We start from the raw sequence: 25,890 nt of genomic DNA, 5'->3' as shown, positions 1-25,890 counted from the left end.
GGCTTAAACAACCTCCCCCTAAAGCTTCTCTAAGCATGCTTTGTCTCCACTCTTATTACAGGAAATCAGTTTTGATTCTGCAGGCTAGAAGTGCATGGTATTTTTTGTCAGCAACATAATCTTATCAGAAACTGAAGTCCATAGGAGTTAGGTCATCAGAGAGGGTTTCAAAGTGGATCTGATCCTGTACATAGGGATGGCAGGGCAACTTGGGGATGGAGAGTACTAAGGAATTACAGGGGAAATCTGCAGGGAATGTCAAAATCAGCTCCACTCTTCCCCTCTCCTAGGACTTTGTGGAATTCCTTTTCATTCAATCCTGAGGTCATGCTGAGTAATTTTAAAAAAAAGTGTTCTTCAGTGCACCACATCTCTGGAAGCCCTTTAGCCAGTCTGTTAGTCATTACTATACTCACAGGCTTGGGGCCAGCACCATTCACACTTTCCTCTGCTCTGCAGCAGACGGATTGAGCTCCTCTCATCCTTGAGTTCCTTCTCCCCCACCTCTCTAAAACTCTTTTCTGAGGGAGGAACAGCTATAACTTTGAGGATAATATAGCTTTAAGGAAACTTTTGGCAGATGCTGATGTCCTAACATCTGGGCAGTGTTAACAGAATCCCGGAGGCCCGGACAGACCAGGAGCCACTGGTTCTAGGAATGTAAAAAAGTCGAAGTCTTTCCGACTGATGAGAGGAGCAAAGAGGAAGGAGAAAGAGAAAGAGAAGGAGAGAGAGAACACAAAAAAACCACACAACAGGTAAGATCTGCCACTCCATCCGTCCACACCACACTACCCCATTTCACAACCCGGGAGGGTAACGAGAGCCAGGACTTGGGCATAATGGCTTGGAGGTGGGGTGGGGGGAGGAAGAAGTTCTTTTATGAAACTGGACCACATGCTGCTTTCCACTTGAGCCGTGACCTGGCTGCAGACACAAGTTCCCACTATCTTCCCGGCCCACAGCAGAGGGATGGCTGACCCCAGTGATGAGTCAAGTTTTCAGTCTGAGATTGGGGAGAAGGTGGGCAGGGAAGGGGTCACAGGCTCAGAGCACTGGGTCTGCAAAGGAAAGCCCCTGCTCCCAAACCAAGGAACTGGATGGAAGCTGCATGTGGGAGAGGGGTTGATGATTAGGGCATCTAGCTGTTCATTTTCCTGAATCTCTCTTTAATCTCCTCTCTCTCATCCTTTTGCTCCCTCTTTCTGCTTTTATCTCTTGCCTTCAGCTCTGGCAGATTGTCTTTTCTTGCTAAGCTTCCTTTCCACATCTTTCCACTTTCCTTGCCTTCCCCACTTGCTCTTACTTCTTCTCTATCCTGCTTCCTTGCCACTCTCTAGACAAAATCTGAAGCTATGGAGTAATGAGCTGGAAAGTGAATTTTTGCCATTCTTGGACTTCTCACACCCCTTAGGGAGGCTGGCCAGAATCTGCCATCTTTTTGTTCCTCCATTTCTGGGACTGACACCTCCCCCGAGCATGGCATTTCATTGAAAGCCTTTGGGGGCTTGCTGAGAAGTCCAGCAGCCAGTTTATACCAATGGGCAGCAAGTTTTTTTTTTTCTTTTTTTTTAGGAGTTTATTAATTAATTAATTTATTTTTGCTGCTTTGGGTCTTCATTTCTGAGCAAGGGCTATCTCTAGTTGTGGCAAGTGGGGGCCACTCTTCATCACGGTGCGCCGGCCTCTCACTATTGCGGCCTCTCTTGTGGAGCACAGGCTCCAGATGCGCAGGCTCAGTAGTTGTGGCTCACGGGCCTAGTTGCTCCGCGGCATGTGGGATCCTCCCAGACCAGGGCTCGAACCCGTGTCCCCTGCATTAGCAGGCAGACTCTCAACCACTGCGCCACCAGGGAAGCCCGGGCAGCAAGTTTTAATACTGTCATTGATGAAGTATTTGCCTACTGGGAACCACACAACTCTCATCCTATTAGAGTGAGGACAGGACAGGAAGTAAGAGGGCAGTGGGAGCTTGCTTACCCTCTCCTCACGTACCTCAGTAGGTTCTTTCCAACCCCACTGACTTTCTGCTGGCTCAGCAGGGTAAAACTAGAAGGTTAGGCTGGACTTGAAAGCCAGAAGCCACTACTAAACCACTAAGCCTCAAAGCCCAAAGCTAAGAACAGAGCCAGGGTATAGTCACCACCTGAGAGACTGCAGAAAGGAGACATCCAGTCCTGTTCAAGATGGAGTTGGTAATAATAATATCTAATATACATGGATTGCTTCCCTATGTGCCAGGCAATAGTCTATTCTATAAGGTAGATACTATTATTATTCCCATTTTATAGATGAGGAAACTGAGGCTCAGAGAAGGTAAGGAATTTGTCCGAAGCCCCATAGCTAATAGGGACAGAATTGGATACACATGCAGATCTGTGTAACTCTAGAGTTCAAGTTCTTAGTCCACATATGCTAACACTTTCCCATATTTGTGGTTAGGAAGTACTAGTTAAGTGGATGAAACCATCAACTGGTGCCTTTAGATTGCAGGATTCCCGTTTGGTTCTATATGACTTAATGTTGGCCCTTTCCTGGTCTTTGTACCTCACTGTCCCTCTCTGTAACTTGGAACATAGAACATTGGCATCAGCTATCACCAGGGTCAATTGAGAACTGGTTGTTTTATGCCCTCTTACTCCTGGGAGGGAAAGACCAAAATTAACAAACAGAGTGTTGTTATTCTATAAAGTGGAAGATCCTTACAAGGGGGACCATATAACAGGCATTCATTATTTTAAAAAATCTCTCTTCTTCCTTGCAGAGCCTGCATTTCTGCTTTCTCTCACTTTTGGAAGTTCATTAATGGCTGATTTCTGAAAGTCATCCTCCTTTGCCCTGGTGCTCCTGGCCACGTACCTCTATTCTTATCTCCCTAAACCACCCTCCCACTCCCCCTTCTCCCCCTTTCAAGGATGGCCGTTCAGCTAACTCGAAGAGGAGCTCTCTCTCTGCTGCTCTTCCTCACTCCAGCAGTGACGCCAACATGGTATGCAGGTAAGCTCTAGGAGCTGTTGCCCATTATTTCCAGGAAGGGCAGGGCTTAGAGCAAGTGTTAGAGAAGGGAAGGGTTAGACCGCAATAGGAGACACTTAAATTAGATACAGAGAAGAACTATCCTCAACAAGAAAGATGGTTAAACATTGCAAAAGGCTACCGAGGGAGGTTTTTGAGGCAAACAGATAAGAGATTTTTGAAAACAGGCTGCACCAGCATAAAAATGACGTTGGTCAATATATCCTTGTAGCTTATTTGTACTACACAGAGAATATGGCAAATATTTTATCATAACTACAAATGGAGTATAATCTTTAAAAATTGTGAATCACTATATTGTACACCTGTAATTTATATAATATTATACATAAACTATACTTCATAAATATAATAAATATAAATAAATATTAAAAAATAAGGTTGGTCAACATGGCTTTTGAGGCCACTATCTTACCTGCTTCTCCACTTACTTTCTCTCTCTTTCTCTCTCCCCTCCCAGACCTTGTTTATAGGATGAGATTTTTATAGCCCTTTTCTGCTGAAGATTGTTAATGACAATTCAGACCACATTCTCTTAAACAGGAATCCCTCAGTTTCTTCTGGCTTGTTTCTTATTTTGGAAGGGATAGGCATTTCTAGATCCCTGAATGTTTCATCCTTTGCCCCTGGGGAGACATAGGGAGCTCAAGAGAACAGACCCAGCGAGGAGATGGGAGAGGGGAAGGGGAGGAATGAAGGAAGGATAATGAGGTGCCAGACAGGGGGTTTTGATGGGGCCCAGCTGGCATTCCAAGTGCTAAGAATATTCTGTGGCCTGCAGCATCTGCCTTCACGGGGGCTGGGGGGAGTAGGGGCAGGAGACAGGCCCAACTAATGGAGTTAGAAAAACATCCAGAGATGAGTAAATAAGAAACTGCTTCCATCACAGCTGCAGTCATTGTAGCTAAAATTTTCCACATGCCCTTAGCTCCTGGTGGAGGCTTCTGGCAGTAGCTCTGTTTGGAACAGCTGCATCAAGCTTTCAAACAAATATGCGCACTTCTTCCCCTCCTTGGCTTAACCTGGCTTTGTAGGGGGTGAAGCATAAGGGCTGACACTGAGATGAAGAAATTCAAGTCAAGCCCTTGGAAGAGTGCACACTGCTTGGGCTTATAGGAGCCCCAAGTCCCCAGGAGATACCATGTGCAGCCGTCCTCCCCAACCTCCCCCCAGCTTCAGTTCAAGTACATGAGACCAAAATCTGGCCAAAGACCATGAGACTATGGAGTGGAGGTTAGATGGCTCAAGCCCCATTTTGAATAACTATAAGAAACCTCATGGCACACAAAGGCCTTGACCTTTCCCAGGGTGGAAGCCTGAGCTGTTGGAGTCCTAAGGACAGTGCAGTTGTTTTAAAGACTTGGATTCATTTGAAACTCTCAAAGGGCTGTTTGCAAAGGTGGCTACTCCCACTTCTCACAAGAATCACTATGGTCATCACTCCTTCTCAGGAGCCCAGGCTGGTGAGGTCTCTGACAGCCCTGCAAGCCCACTCATTCTGCCTTTCTCTTTTCTTAGGAGGCTACGTGATGAGAGAAATTTGGAAATCTCCCAATAATCCTCCCCTACATCACTAGTTCAGTTGTCGGAGCTTGCTCCATCCCACCTGTTCATTTCTTCATTCAATAGATATTTAATGACCACTCTCTATGCATTCAGCACTGTTTTCTTCATGACTATAGCTTTGTCCTCCAATGGGAATAGTACAAGGAAAGCAGCCAAGTGTGGATTCCTGGCTAATCAGAAAAAGGATCCAAGAATAATCAGCAGGGGGTGGGAAGCGTTAAGAATATAAATCAAGCCAACAGTGGGTTAAAAGTGCATATTGGCATATTTGTGCAGTTCAGGAAGTCAGACAGTATTTCTTATCATAATCCAAGCATTAGGGGGGATCTTAAAATTGTCATCAACTATCAGTTACATTTCCAACCACACCTTTGTGAAGGGTAGTGCTTAGAGGGTCTGACTGTACTATGGAAGTTGGAGGAACCCAGTAACAGACGACAGAGTAACCAATGATCATCATAAAGGAACCAAGGAATGCTGCCCAAAGCTCTCCCAACCAGGGCTGAAGAGGGACAAACAGATAGAAAAAGGTGGGAAGGGGGGACCCTCTGGTTTCCCATATCTCATCTCAGTATCTTAATATTTGCCAAAAAAATACCCAAAGACAGGCAAAGAGGAGAAATGGAAAGGCTTAAAGTGGTAAGGTGGCCCCAACTTATTCCCGTCACAAAGCAGACTTGGCCAGCCACCTCTGTACCCCTGGTACAGCCAGCCACCTCTGTACCCCTGGTGAAGACTGTAATTATCTGACTGAGTCTTCCCCTCAGCTTTCCCACATCCCCTGTAATTCTGGAATGATGTGAAATGCTTGGTGGCCTTCGATCCCGCACACATAGAGTGAAAAAAGGCTGAATTGCGAGAAAGATTTTGGATTTTTATTCCTGTTGGGTGTTGTCCAAAGCTCTCCCCTACCGCCATCTTTAGTGGAGTGTCTGAGTTTGGTCTCAAGGGGATCAAATCGCCCTGGGCTGGAATACCCATTCTGCTCCTTACTAGCTGGGAGACCTTGGGCTACTCCCTGAATTCCTCTGAGCCTGTTACCTCAAGTGTATATGAAAAAAATATGGGTGTCTACCTCACTGAGATGTCAGGGTGATCTAATGAGATGACGTATGTAGTGCGCTGAACCCAGAGTAGGTGTTGAGTGATGTTAGCAGTCGTTGTTATTGTGGTTGTTGTTATCCAGCCACAGGCCTTGGAGTCTGCTCTTCTGGTAAACAGAGGCTTGCTCCCTGCTGGGCATTTCTTCACAAGCAAGCTCTGGAACAAGGTTAGGGGGACCAAAGCGTTTAGAGAATCATGCACATCTGTCCTCCTGTTTACAGGCACTGTAAGGGTTTGATACTAAACTGAAACAGCTGACAAGAATTCTGTTTCCCACCTCCCTACAAAGAAACTTCCCAGGTGGGGAAAGAGGGAGCAAGGGAGAGGAGGCCTAAGAAGAAATAAAGGAAATCCAGGAGAAGAAGCAAAATGCGAAACCAGGAAAAAATAAAGGGAAGAAGAAAAAATGAACTCTTTCCTCTGGAATGAGGGCAAACCAACGAGGACATGATTTCATAAGGCAAACTTTCAGTTTGATTCATTCCCTTGTTCATCAAGCTGGACTGGTTTCCCAACACGCCCCCTCACCCGCAGCCTATGCCTGTGGGGACTGGAAGAGCCTCATCATCTGCACTCTGCTCCACCCTTTAGTGCAGGGGGCCTTGTGCCTCTGTGCAGAGAGGAGGCAGACGAGCTTGTGGTCGGAGTGTTGACACAGGCCAAAGGGCTTCAGCACTAAAACCCAGCCCTGTCCTGGAAGCACACCCTCTCCTGGGAATGCAGAATTGTCTTCTGACTCCAGCAGGGCTGGCTGCTCTACTCCTGTGTGTGCTTTAGGGCTCTGGGCGGCTGGAAAGAGAGCTTCCGGCAACTTCCCTCCGGAAAGGACCAAGTTGTATTCCAGTTAGTTGGAATGACCCATTTCCTGCCGTCTGGTGGAACGCACTGTTTAGTCTCCCGGACAGCCATAGACTGGCCTCCACCGGGGAGTGGCCCACTTAACGGGATGAGGGTGGTTGTGGAATGTTCTCTAGCTCAGCAGCCCCCTACTAAGGCTCCTGCTGATTAGAGGAACTAGATATCTCTCCAAAGCAGGACAAACTGCTCAGGAAGTGAAACTCTTCTCATGCCCCCTCGCCTTTTGAGCCCTCCCTCTTTGCCTTCGCATGCCACCCCTAGCCCTGGCAACCAGGTGGCAAAAGGCTGGTGCCCTGTGGGCTGGTGGGAGCTTGAGGAATTATTTCCCTCTGAGGATTGTGAGAAGGCCCATCATTAGTGGAAAGACCCTTGCTCAGGCTCTATGTTTTCCTCCTATCTGGGACAACAACTGTCCATCCTCAGAGCTTGGTCATCAGTGTCTCACCAAAACTCATGTGTTACATCAAGGAAATGGGTCATTTCTAGTCCAGATGGGCAGGATTCATGGCTGGTCAAGAATTTTGATTTTTTTCTTTTGAATGGAGGTTTCTAGTGCTACCAGTAAGCCACCCACCTCTCCCCCAACATGAGTTCACCCTCTGTGCACCTGAGGTGTGGACGTTTGCCCACAATAGTTCTGCTGCTTCACAAGACAGGATTTTCCCCACTAAATAGCCACCTAGCTCCCCACTCATGGAGTGTCATGTCCTCAGAAAGGGACCAAGTTGGAAAGGGGAAAAGGTTGGGAAGGACTTGCATAAGAAACCAATATGTCATCTTGATATATTCTTCATTCTAGGTTCAGGCTACTACCCAGATGAAAGCTACAATGAAGTATATGCTGAAGAGGTCCCACAGGCCCCTGCCCTAGACTACCGAGGTAATCCTCTCTGCTTCTCAGGCTCAGGAAGGGCCTTATCTGGCCTAAGGCCTAGGCCCTGCCTGAAGCATTCTCACCCAGCTTGGCTCATTTGTGCCAAAGCTGCAGCTCAGGGAAGCAGGGGCTATAGTTTCCAGGCATGAATTTGGTTACTGACTTGCTGTGTGATCTCACCTGTCTAGAATTAAGGTTGCCCATCTATAATTAAGTATTGACTGAGTACCTACTGTATGCCTAATCCTCTGTAACGAAAGCCTTGGGTGATATAAAATCTAAGGTAGGGTTTTGTCCCCTTCAAGAAGCTTACATTCTGCTGGGGGATATGGGTGAGGGCACAATAAAATTAGCAGGCATAGGGCAAGTAAGCGTGAAACTCTGTGCTAACAGTAAATGCGATAGGAGTTAAGAAAAAGAAGTCATGGGAGGAGTCATGAAAGATGACATTTAGACTAGGCCTTGAATGATGTGTGGATCTGAGAACTGGAAAGGGGATGGGAGGGCCTTCAGCATAGCAGATGGCCACAGATATAGAGGTAAGAACAAACGTGTAAGAGGAAGGAGCTAGGAAGAATCCAGCCTCACTAGAGGAGATGGGATGTGGAGGGAGTAGTAGGAGGTAAATATAAAGAGTGAGACCAAATTTGGAAAGGCTCCATGATCTAGGGACCCTTCTAAGGAGAGGCAGGAGGACTATCTGTGAAAAATGCTGAATAGCAATTCCTGCATTAGAAGGAAATTTAGATCACACAATGTCTGATATCCCTTCCACTTCTAAGATTCTTTGTTTCTGTGCTTTGCAAGCCATGCTGAAGAGTTTAGCTGTTGTGCCAGAAGTTATAAGGAGTCATCATATGTTTTTGCAGAGGGGAGTGAGATTGTAAATAGTAATTTCAGAATATCAACCTCATTACTGTGGACAGAAAGTAGGAGTTCAGGAGGGGTAGAGCCTGGGTCAGGGAGATTCTCCAGGAATCAGTACAGTGATGTTGGTAAGAGATGATTGAAGCTAGTGGAAAAGAAATGGAGAGCAAGGATGCACCCCAGAGATGTCTCAAACAAAGAGATGACAAGACCTAGTACAGATTTGATGTACCAAGAGGGTAAGAAACAAACAACTCCCTGAAAGCATCCAGTCTGAACACCTGGGAGAACTGTAAGCCCCCCCCCCCCCCACAGAGACAAGGTTAGAAAAGAAAAGTGGTTTGAGGCGTCCCTGGTGGCGCAGTGGTTGAGAGTCGGTCTGCCGTTGCAGGGGACACGGGTTCGTGCCCCGGTCCGGGAAGATCCCACGTGCCACGGAGCGGCTGGGCCCGTGAGCCATGGCCGTTGGGCCTGCTCGTCCGGAGCCTGTGCTCTGCAACAGGAGAGGCCACAACAGCGAGAGGCCCGCGTACCACACACACACACAAAAAAGTGGTTTGTACCCTATAGACAGTGGGGAGTAGAAAGATGGAGCTTCGTGAGTCAGGTCGTTAGCTTAGATGGATGAGCTGTCTGAGGGAGCAGAGGGCCAAGGTCAGAGTCTTAGAAGACATCTACGAATGTGAGCAGGAGAAGAGGAACCAACAAGAAAAAGAGAGATCATTAGTGGTCCGCCATGTAGGAGGAGATTGGGGTAGCATCTATCAAATTACAGAAGCCACGAGGGAAGAGAATTTTAAGGAAGGGGAAGGAATAACAGATCTACTGTGTCAAATATTGGAAAGAAACAAATTGAGGGTATAAACAATATATTTGGCAAGAAGAAGGTAAATGGTGACCTTTGAGAAAACAGTTTCAATAGACAAATGATCGGAGTTTGGGGTTTCTCTCTGCTCCTTTCTATCTACCTTCTGCCTATCTTCTCACTGCCAAATTGTCCAGACCCACTGCCTCTCTGTCCCAGCACTTGCTAACTCCCCAACTCCCTATGGTCTCTTTCCCACTCACCCACAGATTTCCATGCTCGAATGACAGCCCTTGAAGATCAATCACAATTCTCTCCTCAAGTCCAAATCATATGGCCCCTTCTTGAGCTCAACCTCCCCCATCTCTCAGTAACAGTGAACACCATCCCTCTCTTCTCACCCCGCCCCCTTCCTTGGGCTCCAGGACATTTCACTATTCTGGCCATAGCTGAATCCAAGAAAGGAGATGCGTCTCTAGTGGTGCAAGAGGGAGCCTGAGGCATGGATCTGAACTTTGAGTGACCCTGACCTGTCCCCTGAGCTTCTGGACTACATCTCCGATTGCTGCTGGACACTTAAATTTGGAGATATCAAAAACTAAATTCTTTATGCTTCCCTGAAAAAGGTTTGACATCTGGCCTTCAAACTTTTGATAATGATACCATCGTTCTCTTAAAAATACCTTAATGGCACCTTTAATAGCCCCTTTTCCTCATCACCTCTCACCAGTCATTCACCAAGAATTGTCATTTGTTTATTAATCCATGGGACTAAAACCTTTATTACCTCACACATTGATAATGACAATTGCCTCCTAACTGGATTCTCTGGCTCATGTTTCTCCCTTCCCCAAACCTAGTGACCCACTGTGATCATTTCTAACAGAATTTGGTCTCAGTCTAGCTGTCTGGCCTAACAACTCATTACCCCTTCTCCCCACATGAAATCTATGAGTAGCCAGATTAGTGGAGCTCTACTCTGTTCCCTAACTGCTTTGGCCCATGCTGAACTCTCCCTCATCCATTCATTCTTTCATTCATTTATTCAATGACTATTTGTTGAGTACCTACTGTATACCTATTCTGAAATAAATGTTTATTGTCTGGACCACTCATTCGGCATTCATTATATACTGCCTCTTTGGTTTGCTTTTTATTACCCTCAACAAAATAGTTACCTGTTTAACAGAAGGAGCCACGTATGACACCCCATAGAGCTATGTCAAAAGTAGATGCTCAAGAAATGTTTACTGGCTGGTTGGCATTCTGGGAGCAGAAGCCAGATTGTAGGAGACTGTAGATGGGAGAAGTAGATAGGAAAAAGCAACAGGTGCAGAAGGTACTTTCGGGGGGGAGGGTCCAACAGCCCTATGATTAATATTAATCTGCCTCATTGGTTATTTTTAAATGAGTATAAAGCCATTAAAAAAAATAAGCCACATGGTGGCCTTTGGCCTTGGGGTCAAGGGTCTCATGGCTATCTTTGGGACTTAGTCTCAGGGCATAAAACTAATTCAGTACGGTTATCAATGTTGAGGGGGGAGGGGTGGCCAGGAAAGTACAACCTGAGGTTCCAGCATTCCTTGTAAGGTCTTGTGACCTCATAATCCACAGCTCTACAACTGTAGTGTTTAAGAGACTTTCTGTAATTTGGGGATGGCATCTCCAGATGGCAGCAGCGTTTTGTTGCTTGATGTGGGATGAGCCAGTGGCTCAAACCCAGACACTGATTCAGGGAATATCATTCCCATTCTCAGGATTAGATATATTTTACACACACATTTTCATTTGATTCTCAAAACAGTCCTATGAAACTGGTTTATTATCCCCACTTTACAGATCAGGAAACTAAGCTCAGGGAATTTCAGTTTAGAGAATCATAGAGCTCAGGGGTGGCAGAGCAGGAATTTAAGCCCAGTTCTGTCTGACTTCAAAGCCATGCTTATTCAATTTCTTTCGTAAAAAAGGTAACTTTTTTTTTTTTTTGCAAAGAAGGTTTAAAACAAAAAAACAAGAGTTAACCAGTAAAAAGCAGATCAATATTTTAGAGCAAAGTGTGCATGTACTTTGGTATCATTTTCACTAATCTTGAACCTTCTTCCATTCCCTTAAACTTAAGACTCCCTTAGCTTGGAGTCAGAAACCGTTCTCTGAGGTACGTCCCAATCCTCTGGGCCACCACTTGCTCCCAGATTTCTACAGCTCTGGGCAAGCTGGTAACTCTGCCTGAGTTATCTGAAGGTAATCACGAAGAAGGCGCTTTCAATCCTGTTGTCAGCGCACTGTTTTCTTTATAATCTCTAGAAAGAGATATGTGGATCGCAGAGGCCATAGGCCTGAATTCAAATCCCAGCTCCTCCACCTTCCAGCAGTTTTGACCCTGGACAAACACGTATTATGTGCAAGTCACTGTGCTATGTATTTTATAAATGTTATTTCATTTAAATACATTTCATGCTTGCTCTGGAGTGATAGGGGAAGACCTCTAAAACACATTGTTAAGTTTATTTTAAAAAACATTGGTGGGAACAGTGGACATAATATGCTACTCTATGTGATAAAGTGGAGGGGAAAATAAGATTCGCTGTATATGTGTAAAGAAACTATTAACAGTGTTTCCTGATGGGGGGACTTAGTGGGGGTAGGTGTGGGAGCAGGGGTGGGAGGGAGAATTTTACTGCATAACTTTTATACTTTGGGGGTTTTGAAACATATGGCTATAGTACCTAATAAAAAATGTAAATGTATACTTCAAAACAGCAGCCTAACATGCTGCAATGACAGATATTGTAGTTAGAAAAAAAATGGCTTTTAGAGCCAGACAAACCTGGGGTTCAAATCCCAGCTCTGTCCCTTACTTGCTGAGTTACTTCCTCATCTGCAAGTTACTTTCTCATCTGCAAAATAGGGATAAATACCTACATATTGTACCTTACAGAGCTATTGGGAGAACTATATGAGATGATGGGAAAATGAAAATATAAAGCATGGTGACTAGCACACCATAGCTACTCCATAATGACTAACAATTTTCCTACCACGTTCTTAGTTTCAATTTCCCATCAGTACTCTTTTGTTCAGCCAGTTATGAATCTCCATAACTGTACCATCACCTCTCCCACGTGGAAGTATTTCTTCATCTCATCCACATCAATGGCATGAAAGGCATTGTCACATGCCTCACTGACTTCCACATAATGCACCTACCATTTTCCCTGCTCTACTACTCTGGTGACCATACCCAAAAAGGAAACAAGGTCAGACTTCAATTACTTGTTTTTGGGGTCACTTGGACATCACCACTTCTTCTCCTAACTGCTCATAAGCCTATGTTTAAATATTCTAGAACACTTTGCTATCAGTGCTGTCAGTCTCACCAGGCTATAGTTCCCAGAGGCTGCCTTCTTCTTCCTTCTGGGGCTCTAATGTACAGCATGGTGACTATAGTTAATAATTCTATGTTTCATAGTTGAAATTTACTGAGAGTACATCTTAAGTGTTCTCACTACAAAAAAAATGGTAACTATGTGAGGTGATGTGTTAGTGGACTTGATTGCAGTAATCATTTCACAATGTATACATATATTAAAACATCACACTGTTCACCTTCAATATATACGATTTTATGTGTTGATTATACCTCAATAAATCTGGAAAAAAAGAAAATTGGGATAGTGTTTTTGCTCTTTCCAGCCTTCCAACATTTTCTTTTTTTTTTCTTTTGGTAAACTGCTGTGCCTCGTGGTTCAAGTCTTTATTTTCTTTTCTTCCAGTTTTATTGAGATATAACTGACATACAGCACTGCATAAGTTTAAGGTGTACAGCATAATGATTTAACTTACATACATCATGAAATGATTATCACAGTAAGTTTAGTGAACATCTATCATCTCATATAGATACAGCATTAAGGAAATAGAAAAAAATATTTTTCCTTTTGATGAGAACTCAGGATTTACTCTCTTAACAACTTTCACATATAACACACGGCACTGTTCATTGTATTTATCACGTTGTACATTACATCCCTAGCACTTATTTATCTAACAACTGGAAGTTTGTACCTTTTGACCACCTTCATCCAATTCCCCCTCCCCCCACCCCCTGCCTCTGGTAATCACAAATCTGACATGTTCTCTTTATGCCAGTATTCCTCGAGGCCAGCCAATTTGGACTTATTTACAATAGCTAGACCCTCTATTACTGTCTCAGCATTTATCCTGAGGTATATATTTCCCTTTACTATTGCTTGCTTGTTCTATCCATTCCAATTTTATGTGTATTTTCCTTGACAGAATATGGGTGAAAAATAGGATGAGAGTGATTGTTGAGGTCCCGGCCTCGAATGTAAAATCTTGATGATATGTGTTGTGACCATATAATCAACAGCTCTGCAACTGTAGTGCTTAAGAGACTTTCTGTCATTTGGAGATGGTGTCTCCAGATGGCAGCTGTGTGTCACAGCCACAGGCTCAAAGCTAACGCTAGAAGCCACAAGGCTGTTGTGGCTTAAAGGCTAGTTTTCTCACTGTCATCTGTCTTCATTCTCCAGCTGCCCTCAAACAGAGGCTCTAGCCTTTCTTTGTTCCTTTAGCTCCTGTTGAGCTTTTTTTCAAAGCCCCCCTTTTTTTGTCTCTTAGGATTTGGGAACCAAATTAGCTCATTCGGGGCTTTAGCCTTCCCAGCCCCTGGCTAAGAAATCTGTGTCAGCCTATGTATGTGTTCTTGGGCAGGTGGCCCTCTGCTTGTTTATATGTTCCCCTTTAAAATCTGAACCCACTGAAGAGTCATTTATTTTATGTAGCAGATGAGGCATCTTTATGATAGCTTTATGATTTAACTGTGCTCAGTATTGAACTGGGATTGGACTTTCATTCCTAAGCAGCCTGCTTTGACATGGCATTCCCCTCCTCTCTCTAGCTTACATCTTTGTGTTATTTTTAACAGTTATTGTAAATGTACACACTGTAAAAATTCACTCTTTTTGGTGTTTTGACAATGCAAAGAGTCAGGTCACCAGTACCACAGTACCAAAAATTTGCCCAGGGCTGCCCCTTTGAGGTTATCCACCCCTCTACCCCTGATCTCTGGCAATCACTGATCTATCCCAATATTTCTGCCTTATCCAGAATGTCACATACATGGAATCCTACAGCCTGCAGCCTTTTGATTCTGGCTTCTTTCATTTCACAAACTGTATTGGAGATTCCTCCAAGTTGTTGCATGTATCAGCACTGCCTTCTTTTGTATGGTTAAACCACAGTTAGTTTAAACATTTACCCTCAGAAGGACATTTGAGCGTTTCCAGTGCTTGACAATTATGAATAGAATACTTTAAACATTTGTGTACAGGATTTTGTATGAACACGGGTTTTTATTTCACTTGGGTAAATACCTAAAGTGGGACTGTGGAGTCACCTGGCAAGTGTACATTTACCTTTCTAAGAAACTACCAAATAATTTCCCAAAGTAGCTGCATCATTTTGTATTTCCCCCAGCGATGTATGAGAGTTCTAGTTTTTCTCCATCTTCACCAACACTTAGAATTGCCATTTTTTTTAAGTTTAGTCAGCCCAATGGGTGTATAAGGGTATCTTTTTGTAGTTTTGATTTAGCATTTCTCTAATGACTAATGATGCTGAACATCTTTTCATGTGCTTATTTGCCATCACTATATCCTCTTCAGTGGCATATCTGTTCATATCTGAAGCTCATATTCTAACTGGATGGTTTGCATTTTTTTACTGTTGAGTTTTCCAAGTTCTTTATATAGTCTAGATACTAGTCATTTGTCCCATATATGGTTTGCAAATATTTTCCCCCAGTTTGTGGTTTGTCTTTCACCTATCAACAGTGCTTTCCACAGAACAAAAGATTTTAACTTTGACACGGTTCAGTTTCTTGATTTTTTTTCTTCTATGAATTGTGCTTTTCGCATCATGTCTAAGATCTCTTTGCCTAGCCCTAAATCCTAAAGATTTTTCTCCTACTTTTTTTCTAAAAGTTTTATAATTTGACTTTTTTCTCTGAAGTCCATGAGCCATTTTGAGTTAATTTTTGTTTAAGGTATGAGACACTTAGGTCAAGATTCTTTGCTTTGCTTTTCCTTTTTTTGTTTTTGGCCTATGGAAGTTCAATTGCTCCAGCATCATTTGTTCAAAAGGTTGTCTTTCCTCTATTAAATTGCTTTTGTACCTTTGTAAAAAATCATTTCAGTATATTTGTGTGAGTCTGTTTCTGGGCTCTCTGTTCTGTTCCATTGATCTATGTGTCTGTCCTTTCACCAATATCACGCTGTCTTGATTACTGTACTTCTAGCTTACTTTTCTTCTGTTGCTACAGTCCCCCGATGGTGTTATACATTAAATATCCAGGATGGAGAAGCCACGTGCTACTCACCAAGAGGAGGAAATTATCACAGCAGCCTGGGCACTCGCTGTGAACTCTCCTGTGATCGGGGCTTTCGACTGATTGGACGGAGGTCGGTGCAATGCCTGCCAAGCCGCCGTTGGTCTGGAACTGCCTACTGCAGGCGTAAGTAGTGTCTGTGCGTGCATATGTTGACGTGAGCGTGTGAGAGAGGCTGGCCGGCCGGCCACCCAGGGTATATGCCTGGAGGTGTTACTCTGACCTCTGTCAAGTGCAAATTGAGAATGTTCCACAGGCTCCCAACAGGGTCTTTCCCCATCCTAACATTCTAGCTCATTTTCTCTCCCTGTGGTTATTGGTCAAGCAATAGGGGCATTAAGTAGCAACCAGCCCTTCTGGCACAGGAGGTCGAGGAGTGCATGGAAGGCTTACGCCTGGGGCCTGATGTAGACTTGGGCCTTCCTCTGGAGCTCTGAGCATATGTGGTCTCAGACTCATTCCCACTTGTGGTAAACTGCTGTACTTCCTGACCTAAGGCCTTAGAAGGCCTTGGCAATGAAACTATAAGACATCCACTAGTCTTCATTTTCTTCTGAAAGTCAAGAAGAATCCCTAAGGCTGGAATGTGGGCGTGCTAATATGCACATTTCACATCATGTCCCCCTTAGCTCCCAAATCCCTGCCTCTTATTCAAGCCCTACAGCCTACCCCATTTTGGCAGCTGAGCTTTGTCTGTCCCTATGTCCATCACTGAATGCCATTTGTAGAACACCCATGTGTGCGGGGCCCTGTATTGGTCACTTCAGAAGCCAATCCCTCAGTTACCAAGCTGCTTATAGACTAATGGGATGGAAACACAAATGTGTGCACGTGAATGGAGTGTAAGGGGATGCAGAGTGCTGAGCATTCAGAGAGAAATGGGGTTGGTCAGAGAAGATGCTGTGGAGGACAGGAGAAGCTTGATAGCCAGAAAGAGGGAAGCTACCACGTCCCTCTAGGTGACGGTAATGCATTTGTTTTAGGACTTAGACACCATCATTTCCAAAATGAATTTGAATTGGCCTTACAAATAAGTCTACAATGAACATAAAACTTAAAATAAGTCTACAAATGAACATAAAACCAGCTAAAAATTGGAGATGTACATATTTCCAGGTGCCTAGAATGAGTTAATTACTATATTTAAACACTGAATCTGGCTGTGTCCTTCCTCATAAGAGACACAAGGGCAAACACTTTGGATCTATCATTTTCACTGTCATATAATACTAAGAAAACAAATTCAGCTGAAAAGACAAACCTTTTTTTTGGACCTGATTTCAAGGAGGTCATTTTTGCCTAGGTCTTTATATAAAGGAGACTAGAAAAAATAAAAGGCAATCATCCTCAAGTCTGGTTTGACCAAGAAGCAAAACAAACATAGCTCATAGAATCTTTATTCAAAGATTTGAATCTTTATTCAAAGATTTGAATCTTTGAATAAAGATTTGAATCTTTATTCAAACTCCAATAATTGAAGTTAAGGAGGGTTAGAACTTAGACAACCTATAGGAAGATATGGCTGGCCTACTTCTTTCAGGTATCAGGTATTTCAAACTAGACTTTGGCAAGCACAGGCTCACAATCAATTCAGGGAAGCTGTCTCCACTTCTGGCACACGTGGTGTCTAAAGCACATGGACTCGTCTTTAAGCAAATGCCACCAAAGCTGGCCCTCTAGGCACTGGCCTGACTTGTATTCTCACTGGCACAGAGGGCTAGCCTGCCTGTAAGTGAGCCTCAGCTGAGGAGTGCTTGTGGTAGTACCAACATTATACTCAAAAAAGGAGCCTTAAATTTGTTCAAGGGTGTCTAGCATTTGAGGAACAAGAGAGGAAAACTATCAGCTGCTGAGGCTCTGAATAAGCCCAGAGGTTTACATGCATTGTCTCTTTAATCGGCACAACAATCCTACTTCATGGTATACACATTTTAGTGATGAAAACACTGAGGCTTGGAGAGATGAGGTAACTTGCTCAGGTCACAGAGCTAGTAAGTGGTGGAGCTGGGATCCAAACTCAGGTGCGTTTCTCAAATCCATGCACTTGGATGAGTAATTTACTTCTTTGAGACCACCACCCCAGCCCCACCCACCAAAATAAGAAGGCAATTAGGAGAAAGAGGCAATCAGGCACAATAATGTCAGGGCAGTTTGGTGTAGGGTTTTCTGTATTTTCTGCTGTTTCTGATACGGTTCTCCCTGTGCTAGATGCCCAGGCAACACCTCCACATAAACCCCACAGGCCACTGAACTTGCCACTTCATTCTCTCTTAGAGCTGAGATGCCACGCATTGCCATTCATCACGAGTGGCACCTACACATGCACAAATGGGGTGCTTCTTGACTCTCGCTGTGACTACAGCTGTTCCAGTGGCTACCACCTAGAAGGTGACCGCAGCCGAATCTGCATGGAAGATGGGCGATGGAGTGGAGGCGAGCCTGTATGTGTAGGTAAATGCTGGTCGCTCCCAGCTGTCCTGCTGCAAAGAGCCAGCCTGGCATTATGTCCACCACAGAAGGCATTCCTCCTCGCTGTAAGGGTGGTACCCTGGGCATGGGCTTAACAAAGTGATCACTTCCCGTGGAGCTGGGCCTCCCCGGTTTTGTTGAGCATCTTGAACTGAGAGTGCATCTTTTACCTACCCAGTGGTGTGGCATTGTTTCTATGGGTTCCCTCCAAGGAAGGCAGGGGACCCATGAGTCAGCACTTGATTTCTGACCTTGGCAGACATAGATCCCCCCAAGATCCGTTGTCCCCACTCCCGTGAGAAGATGGCCGAGCCAGAGAAACTGACTGCTCGAGTATACTGGGACCCACCCCTGGTGAAAGATTCGGCTGATGGCACCATCACCAGGTGAGTAATGGATGCCTCCTATGCTTCCCACCAGCTTCTCCCAGGCACTCAGGCTGCCCACACTGAACCGCACAGACTGAGGGTACAGTGACAATGTGCCCCAGACCCCAGTTCTAAGAGTCACTTTCCTCAGTGGCTCTCTCACTTTGTCCCATGCAGGGTGACACTTCGGGGCCCTGAGCCTGGCTCTCACTTTCCCGAAGGAGAGCACGTGATTCGTTATACTGCCTACGACCAAGCCTACAACCGGGCCAGCTGCAAGTTCATTGTAAAAGTACAAGGTTAGAAAGAAGTCTTCCATTTCTACATTGCTTATTATTCCTGCTCTTCCCTTACCCTCCAGATGCCCATCACAACCCTCTCCTCTCTATATCTAAAACAGACACTGCATATATATTGGGAGATGGGAAAAATAAGTTCACTAAACAGGTCATTCAGGAAGCCTGCATGACATGTGCATACACATGTTTCAGAAACTCTGTTTCCCAACAAGACTTTCTCACTCTCCTAAATCTACATAAAATCCACAAAGGTACTCTTATCCATTTCTTTTCTTGGCCTTCAAATTAATGATTAAAGCTAATCAGCCTTCAATCTCCATCTTACTCCTCTGCTGAAATTGGTGGTGTTGGCTGCCTGATTCTTGCTTTTTCTTTTGTTTTGTTTTCATCATAAAATTAATTCATGCTCACTGTTGAACATATGGGAAATAAAGAGATATATAAAGGGGAAAAAACCTATTACTCTATCATCCAGAGGCAATTATTGTTAATCTTTTGGTATTTTCCTTCCAGTCTTTTATTCATACATACTTTAAAAAATATATAATTGAGATCATACTGCATATCCAATCTTATGTCACCCTTTTTTACTTTTCATTATAACACAAGTACTTTTTTTTTTTTTTTTTTTGCGGTACGCAGGCCTCTCACTGTTGTGGCCTCTCCCGTTGTGGAGCACAGGCTCAGCGGCCATGGCTCACGGGTCCAGCCGCTCCGCTGCACGTGGGATCCTCCCAGACCGGGGCACCAACCCGCATCCCCTGCATTGGCAGGCCAACTCTCAACCATTGGGCCACCAGGGAAGCCCCCTTCAGAAGTATTTTAATGACAGTATAATAATCAGCTTCTAAGAATATATCATACTTTGCTTAACACTTCTCCCACTGATGGATATTTAAGTCTCCTCCAATTTCTTTTTGCTATTAAAAGTAATTTGTACGGTAGTCATCTTTATGCGGGGTGTCCCCAAAGTCTAAAAACAAAAATGGCAATTTCTTTTTACAGATTGATAGTCTTTTGATGACAATATGTATACTCACCTGTGCTTCCACATTTTATGAACACCTTTGCCTACATTTTAGATTTAATTACATAAGGAAGGAAAATTCTGGCTCTAGCTCTGGCCATTGGAAACACAGACAAGTCATTCATTCTGATCATTCTGGGTCTGCTGATCTAGAAAACCCAGGATAGGCATCCTCTTAGCCTCTTTTTTTTCTAAAAGAGATAACATAGCCCCTAACTTGAACTCCTCCCTGATAGTGAGACGCTGCCCAACTCTGAAACCACCACAGCATGGCTACCTCACCTGCACCTCAGCGGGGGACAACTATGGTGCCACCTGTGAATACCACTGTGATGGAGGGTATGAGCGCCAAGGGACCCCCTCCCGGGTGTGCCAGTCCAGCCGCCAGTGGTCAGGATCGCCACCTATCTGTGCTCGTGAGTGAAACTAGGAAATGGGGAGAGTGGACATATTGATCAGGGCTACTTTGGGGGATCTCCCAATGTCTATGACTCAGGGGCCAAGAGCAATGTGTCTGATGTGGGAATGGGGGATTCTGAGATATTTCAGGGCCAGTGTTCCCTCTTAGCATACTCCACCTCCAAGAAAAAGGGTTTAAAATCTCCAAGTGTTCTTTCAGGATTTCCCCCAAGGAAAATAGAGAATGGACTTGAGGACACGGGGAGGGAGAAGGGTAGGCTGGAACGAAGTGAGAGAGTGGCATGGACATATATACATTACCAAATGTAAAATAGATAGCTAGTGGGAAGCAGCCGCATAGCACAGGGAGATCAGCTCGGTGCCTGGTGACCACCTAGAGGGGTGGGATAGGGAGGGTGGGAGGAAGGGAGACACAAGAGGGAAGAGATATGGGGACATATGTATATGTATAACTGATTCACTTTGTTATACAGCAGAAACTAACACACCATTGTAAAGCAATTATACTCCAATAAAGATGTTAAAAAAAAAAAAAAGAAAGAAAGAAAGAAAGGGAGAAACAACAAAAAAGGTTAACCCGAAAGGCTGGAACACCTCAGAATGTTGTTATCCATGCTGGGATGAAGGAGCAGGCCATACTCTGACTGGCCATGTGCTTCTGCCCTAGCTATGAAGATTAATGTCAATGTCAACTCGGCTGCTGGCCTTCTGGATCAGTTCTATGAGAAACGGCGACTCCTCATCATCTCGGCTCCTGATCCCTCCAACCGATATTATAAAATGCAGATCTCTATGCTACAGGTGAGAGACACTCCTCTAATCAGGGCTTAGCTTCTTTGCATTACCCCTACCCCACTCCGTTACTCTCCTACCTCTTCTCAAAGACTTGCTCTTTCTGCAGCACAAATGCTACTTCCTCAGACTCTGTGGACAACATTTGATCAGTTTTACTGTAGACAAATTTAGCACATTTTAAAAACTGCTGTTTTTACTGAAAAGACAGTGAGGTTCAGCTTGGTGCTTTGTGACCGCCTGGAGGGGTGGGATTGGGAGGGTGGGAGGGAGGGAGACGCAAGAGGGAAGAGATATGGGAACATATATAATATAACTGATTCACTTTGTTATACAGCAGAAACTAACACACCATTGTAAAGCAATTATACTCCAATAAAGATGTTAAAAAAAAAAAAAAGAAAGAAAGAAAGAAAGGGAGAAACAACAAAAAAGGTTAACCCGAAAGGCTGGAACACCTCAGAATGTTGTTATCCATGCTGGGATGAAGGAGCAGGCCATACTCTGACTGGCCATGTGCTTCTGCCCTAGCTATGAAGATTAATGTCAATGTCAACTCGGCTGCTGGCCTTCTGGATCAGTTCTATGAGAAACGGCGACTCCTCATCATCTCGGCTCCTGATCCCTCCAACCGATATTATAAAATGCAGATCTCTATGCTACAGGTGAGAGACACTCCTCTAATCAGGGCTTAGCTTCTTTGCATTACCCCTACCCCACTCCGTTACTCTCCTACCTCTTCTCAAAGACTTGCTCTTTCTGCAGCACAAATGCTACTTCCTCAGACTCTGTGGACAACATTTGATCAGTTTTACTGTAGACAAATTTAGCACATTTTAAAAACTGCTGTTTTTACTGAAAAGACAGTGAGGTTACTAGAATGGTGGGTTACAAGAGGCTTGGTGAAGCATGAGAAGGCTGTGTGGCAAAACACTCTGGAGAGACCTGTAAGATGTATGATCAAATGTAAATGTGGGGAATTAATTATGTTTATGTTTTCAAGGAATAATAGCACTAACAGACAGACAGTAAGTGCTATATAAGGACCAGGTATACAAGTATGTGCTTTACACATATTCACTTAATTCTCACAGCAACCCTTATGAAATAGGTACCATTACTATCCCCATTTTTTAGCTAAGGAAACTGAGGCATAGAGCGTTTAATGATTTGCCCAAAATCACTAGCTAGTAAGTGGCCAAGCCGGGACCGAACCCAGGCAGTCTGATTCCAAGATCTGTGCTCTTAACCATGACTAATAGCAGACGAGAAGGAAAAGTGTTGTGATATTGCAAAGTAATATGAGGGAATTGCGTGAGGATTTTTAACATTCTACCAGATATCTAGTTAAAGCCACTTGTGGGGGAAGGAGAAGTGGAAAGGACAGAATAGATCTGACCATTGGGACTTGTGAAAGGAATAGACCAGATTCTATCACTATGCTGTACACCTGAAACTTATATAATATTGTAAATCAACTATACCTCAGTAAAAAAGAGAAAAATAATATAATGATAAAAATAAAGAATAGACTAGGCTCTTGAAGAGAATTCAAGTTATGCTGACAAAACTTGGAGAACCAGCTCTGATAAGCTGAAAGGGGCTGGATACCCAGTAAAAGAAGAAGTTATTTAGGGGGGTTCTAAAAGTTGAATCTTACAAGTTGCCAAGTCAATATTCAGAGGCCCAGGATGAAAGCAGCTGTATCAAGAGAATGACCCTGGGTATCTAGACCAAAAAAGGACCTAGTTCCTCCAGGGATCCCAAAAAGGCAGACAAAGGCAATACCTCAGCTTGAGCAGAAAGCAAGAACAAGAACAGAAACCAGCCAGGGAGGACTGTGACTTTGAGGGCCAGGTCTAGAGGAGTAGCCCAAAGATTAAACAAGGGGTGGGCACCAGGCAGTGCTCACTGCTACTTTAAACCTCCCCCCATGTAACTGGCTAAGAGACGCCCCTGCTGGATGAGGCAGGACAAAGAGCCAGGGTAGGGTTACAGGGTGTCCTGCCCAGTGCAGAGGAATGTGAGAAAGGGTAACAGAAAGAGCACTGGCACCATTTTGGAGAAATTCTGGAGACTTGAGAGAAGGCCATGGCCATGTAGCCTAGTGGTAAGGAGTACACACTTGGGGCAGGCAGCCTCAGCCCTCACTTTGAATTTTGGCTCAGCATCTTATTGTCATGCAAATGTGGGCAAGTTACTTTCTCCTCTACAGAATAAGAATGATACCACCTACCCTGTTAGGGGTGTTGTGAGGATTAAATTCAATTATTCCCGCGAAGCATTAGGTATCTGTGTTCAATGAACAATAGTCACTGTTATCCTATCACAATAGCTATCCATTAAGAACCTATGTAGTTTCCAGTTATAAAATAAATAAGTCCTGGGGATGTGATGTACAGCACGGTGACTATAGTTATATTGTATGTTTGAAAATTGCTAAGAAAGTAGATCTTAACATTTCTCATTGCAAGAAAAAAAAATGGGACTATGTGTGGTGATGAACGTTAACTGGATTTATTGTGGTGACCATTTTGCAATATAGACAAATATCAAATCATTATATTGTACACCTGAAACTAATATAATGTTATATGTCAAATAATATCTCAATTTAAAAAAGAACCTATGTATTTAAAAACCTATGCAGGGGCTTCCCTTGTGGCACAGTGGTTGAGAGTCTGCCTGCTGGTGCAGGGGACACAGGTTCGTGCCCTGGTCCGGGAAGATCCCACATGCCGCGGAGTGGCTGGGCCCGTGAGCCATGGCCGCTGAGCCTGCGCGTCCAGAGCCTGTGCTCCGCAATGGGAGAGGCCACAGCAGTGAGAGGCCCGTGTACCCCCCCCAAAAAAAAACACACACAAAAAACAAAAAACCTATGCAAAACTAAGCAAGGAGAGATGATGTTCCTGCAATTTATCAATTACATTTCTCTTTTCTACCCCACATGGTGTAACCAGTATCCCACACTTCATTAGAATAAAGGAAACACTGTTACGGCAAGTGCTTCAGGAATGACAGAGGGAAGAGGTCGTAGACCCCCTGGTGTGATGGTTGGGGAAGAAGCCCCTCCTTTCCCACACTGCCTCCACATGGTCCCAGGAGGAATCAGCTAAGTAGCCTTAGGTTTGAGTCTGATAGCCTATTACAGAAAACCTTCTTCTCTCCCCTCCCAGCAATCCATCTGCGGACTGGACCTGCGGCACGTGACCATCATTGAGCTGGTGGGGCAGCCACCTCAGGAAGTGGGGCGCATCCGGGAGCAACAGCTGTCAGCCAGCATCATCGAGGAGCTCAGGTCCAGGCTGCGAGGCCACAGGGAAGGGCTGGGCGGAAACTCTAGACAGGTCATTGGCCACAGGAAGGTTGTGGGACAATCAGCAGACACTACTCTTTTGGGGAATTCCTTGTGTTTGAACTCTTTGGATGTATTAGGTAAGGTCAGAGAGTGGCAGGGTGTCAGAATTAAATTGGGGGTTGGGCGGTGCTTAAAATACAGATGACCACCCCAAACCACCTCAGGACTCTGCTTTTAGGAGGCACCTGAGGTGACTCTGAAGCACAGCCAGGGCTGAGACACAGACCCAGACATGACTCAGATAAGCCTCTGATCCTGTTGCCTTATGGCCTTATCCCTTTGCCCTCAGTCGCCAAAGGAGCAAAACACATTTTAGGCACTGAAATCTGAATCATACCCATCTGCCCCTGGGGGTAGAGAAGACCACAGGCAACAGGTGGTAGAAGTTGACTTTTCTCACTATCTATCTATTATCACCCTTCCAATGCCTCCACATATACTCAGAGCCAATAAAGCCATCACTGATCTCTGTTCTATAAACAATACCTGCCCCTAGGGCTGTCTCAGTAGGGACAGAAAGATTCAGTCCCAGATAGAAGAGAGACTGGGAAACACTCAGAGGAAGGAGACTGCAGACTTGGTGATATTGCTCAACTTCAAGGTTGACCAGGTGACATTCATCAACCTCAGGGCTGCCATGTTTGGTTGTGCAGGCTGTGCCCAGCCCAACTCTAGGAAACACTAGTCGCAGCATAGTGCATGTGACCAGTGCTCCCTGGAGTTATTCCATGCAGCCCGCATTGCTGTATGTGATAGCCCTGCTTAAGGGGGCCTGTGAGGCAAACACAGCTTGGTAATAACAAAGCTGTTCCATCTGGGGTGAGGAAGGGACAGCTTAACAGAGCTAGACACATAGGGGCAGCAAGACTCGGGTCTGAGCAGAGAAAAACAAAGGGACTTGAGACAGGTAGTGGAGGGGATGGGGCCAAGGGATTGGGTGGGGAAAAAATTAGTCCATCAGTGGAGCTGTGAAAGGTCAGAGGGTAGTAGAGCCTGGTGGGATGATGCCAAAACAAGGTCTCAGACCTCCCTGGGCTCTTCTCTCTAGGCAATTTCAGCACCTCACTCGCTCCTACTTCAACATGGTGTTGATTGACAAGCAGGGAATTGACCGGGAACGCTACATGGAACCTGTCACTCCCGAAGAAATCTTCACGTTCATTGATGACTATCTACTGAGCAACCAGGAGCTGACCCAGCGCCGGATGCAAAGGGACATATGCGAGTGAACTTGGGCCAGGGTATGGTTGAGGTCAAGGGCAAAGGTCCCATAGTCAGCCGAAACTGGGGCCTAATAAAAGGAGAAAATGCTTTTTCCACAGCTCTAGGGACAGGACTCTGAGGTGGGTGAGGTTCCCTGATCCTGGGACATTTCCAGGCACCTTTTTAGGGCTGTAGAATAGTTTCCTTAAGCAAGTCTCTGCTTTAGGTAGCACTGGAGGAGCATAAGAAGTTAGGGAGGGACTGAGGACAGGCCCTGGGCAGCAGGTTGTGGACAGAAGGTCTTGCTTTCCTAACCTGGGCTTCGGCCCAGCTCTCCAAAGTCTTCCAGATAAGTAAATTCTAAATTCATTCACTAACTGGCTGTGTTTTAAACGGTTTCTCTACCCTGAAGTGACAGCAGAGGGCAGCACCATC

At 44.8% G+C, this 25,890-nt stretch overlaps 1 protein-coding gene across 1 annotated transcript; it reads left to right on the top strand.

Moving 5' to 3' along the window:
* Positions 1-457: 457 nt before the first annotated feature.
* On the top strand, positions 458-25,832 carry SRPX2 (sushi repeat containing protein X-linked 2). Its single transcript, XM_007467963.1, has 11 exons — positions 458-758; positions 2,765-2,997; positions 7,364-7,444; positions 15,454-15,645; positions 17,794-17,970; positions 18,248-18,374; positions 18,534-18,655; positions 19,919-20,098; positions 20,770-20,903; positions 24,071-24,192; positions 25,301-25,832. The coding sequence occupies exons 2-11, from the start codon at positions 2,916-2,918 to the stop codon at positions 25,479-25,481; spliced, it is 1,398 nt and encodes a 465-aa protein (XP_007468025.1). The 5' UTR covers positions 458-758; positions 2,765-2,915; the 3' UTR covers positions 25,482-25,832.
* Positions 25,833-25,890: the final 58 nt, after the last annotated feature.

Source organism: Lipotes vexillifer, unplaced genomic scaffold, assembly GCF_000442215.2.
Source record: "Lipotes vexillifer unplaced genomic scaffold, Lipotes_vexillifer_v1.1 scaffold152, whole genome shotgun sequence".
Classification (NCBI taxonomy): domain Eukaryota; kingdom Metazoa; phylum Chordata; class Mammalia; order Artiodactyla; family Lipotidae; genus Lipotes; species Lipotes vexillifer.
This window is presented reverse-complemented; position numbering and strand designations above follow the sequence as displayed.

Bases quoted from the DNA above. Each gene is read 5' to 3' on its own strand.
- SRPX2 (XM_007467963.1), top strand. From the start codon at position 2,916: ATGGCCGTTCAGCTAACTCGAAGAGGAGCTCTCTCTCTGCTGCTCTTC. The intron at 20,099-20,769 runs GTGAGTGAAACT...CTTCTGCCCTAG, and splicing joins ATCGCCACCTATCTGTGCTC to CTATGAAGATTAATGTCAAT. The intron at 24,193-25,300 runs GTCCAGGCTGCG...TCTTCTCTCTAG, and splicing joins AGCATCATCGAGGAGCTCAG to GCAATTTCAGCACCTCACTC.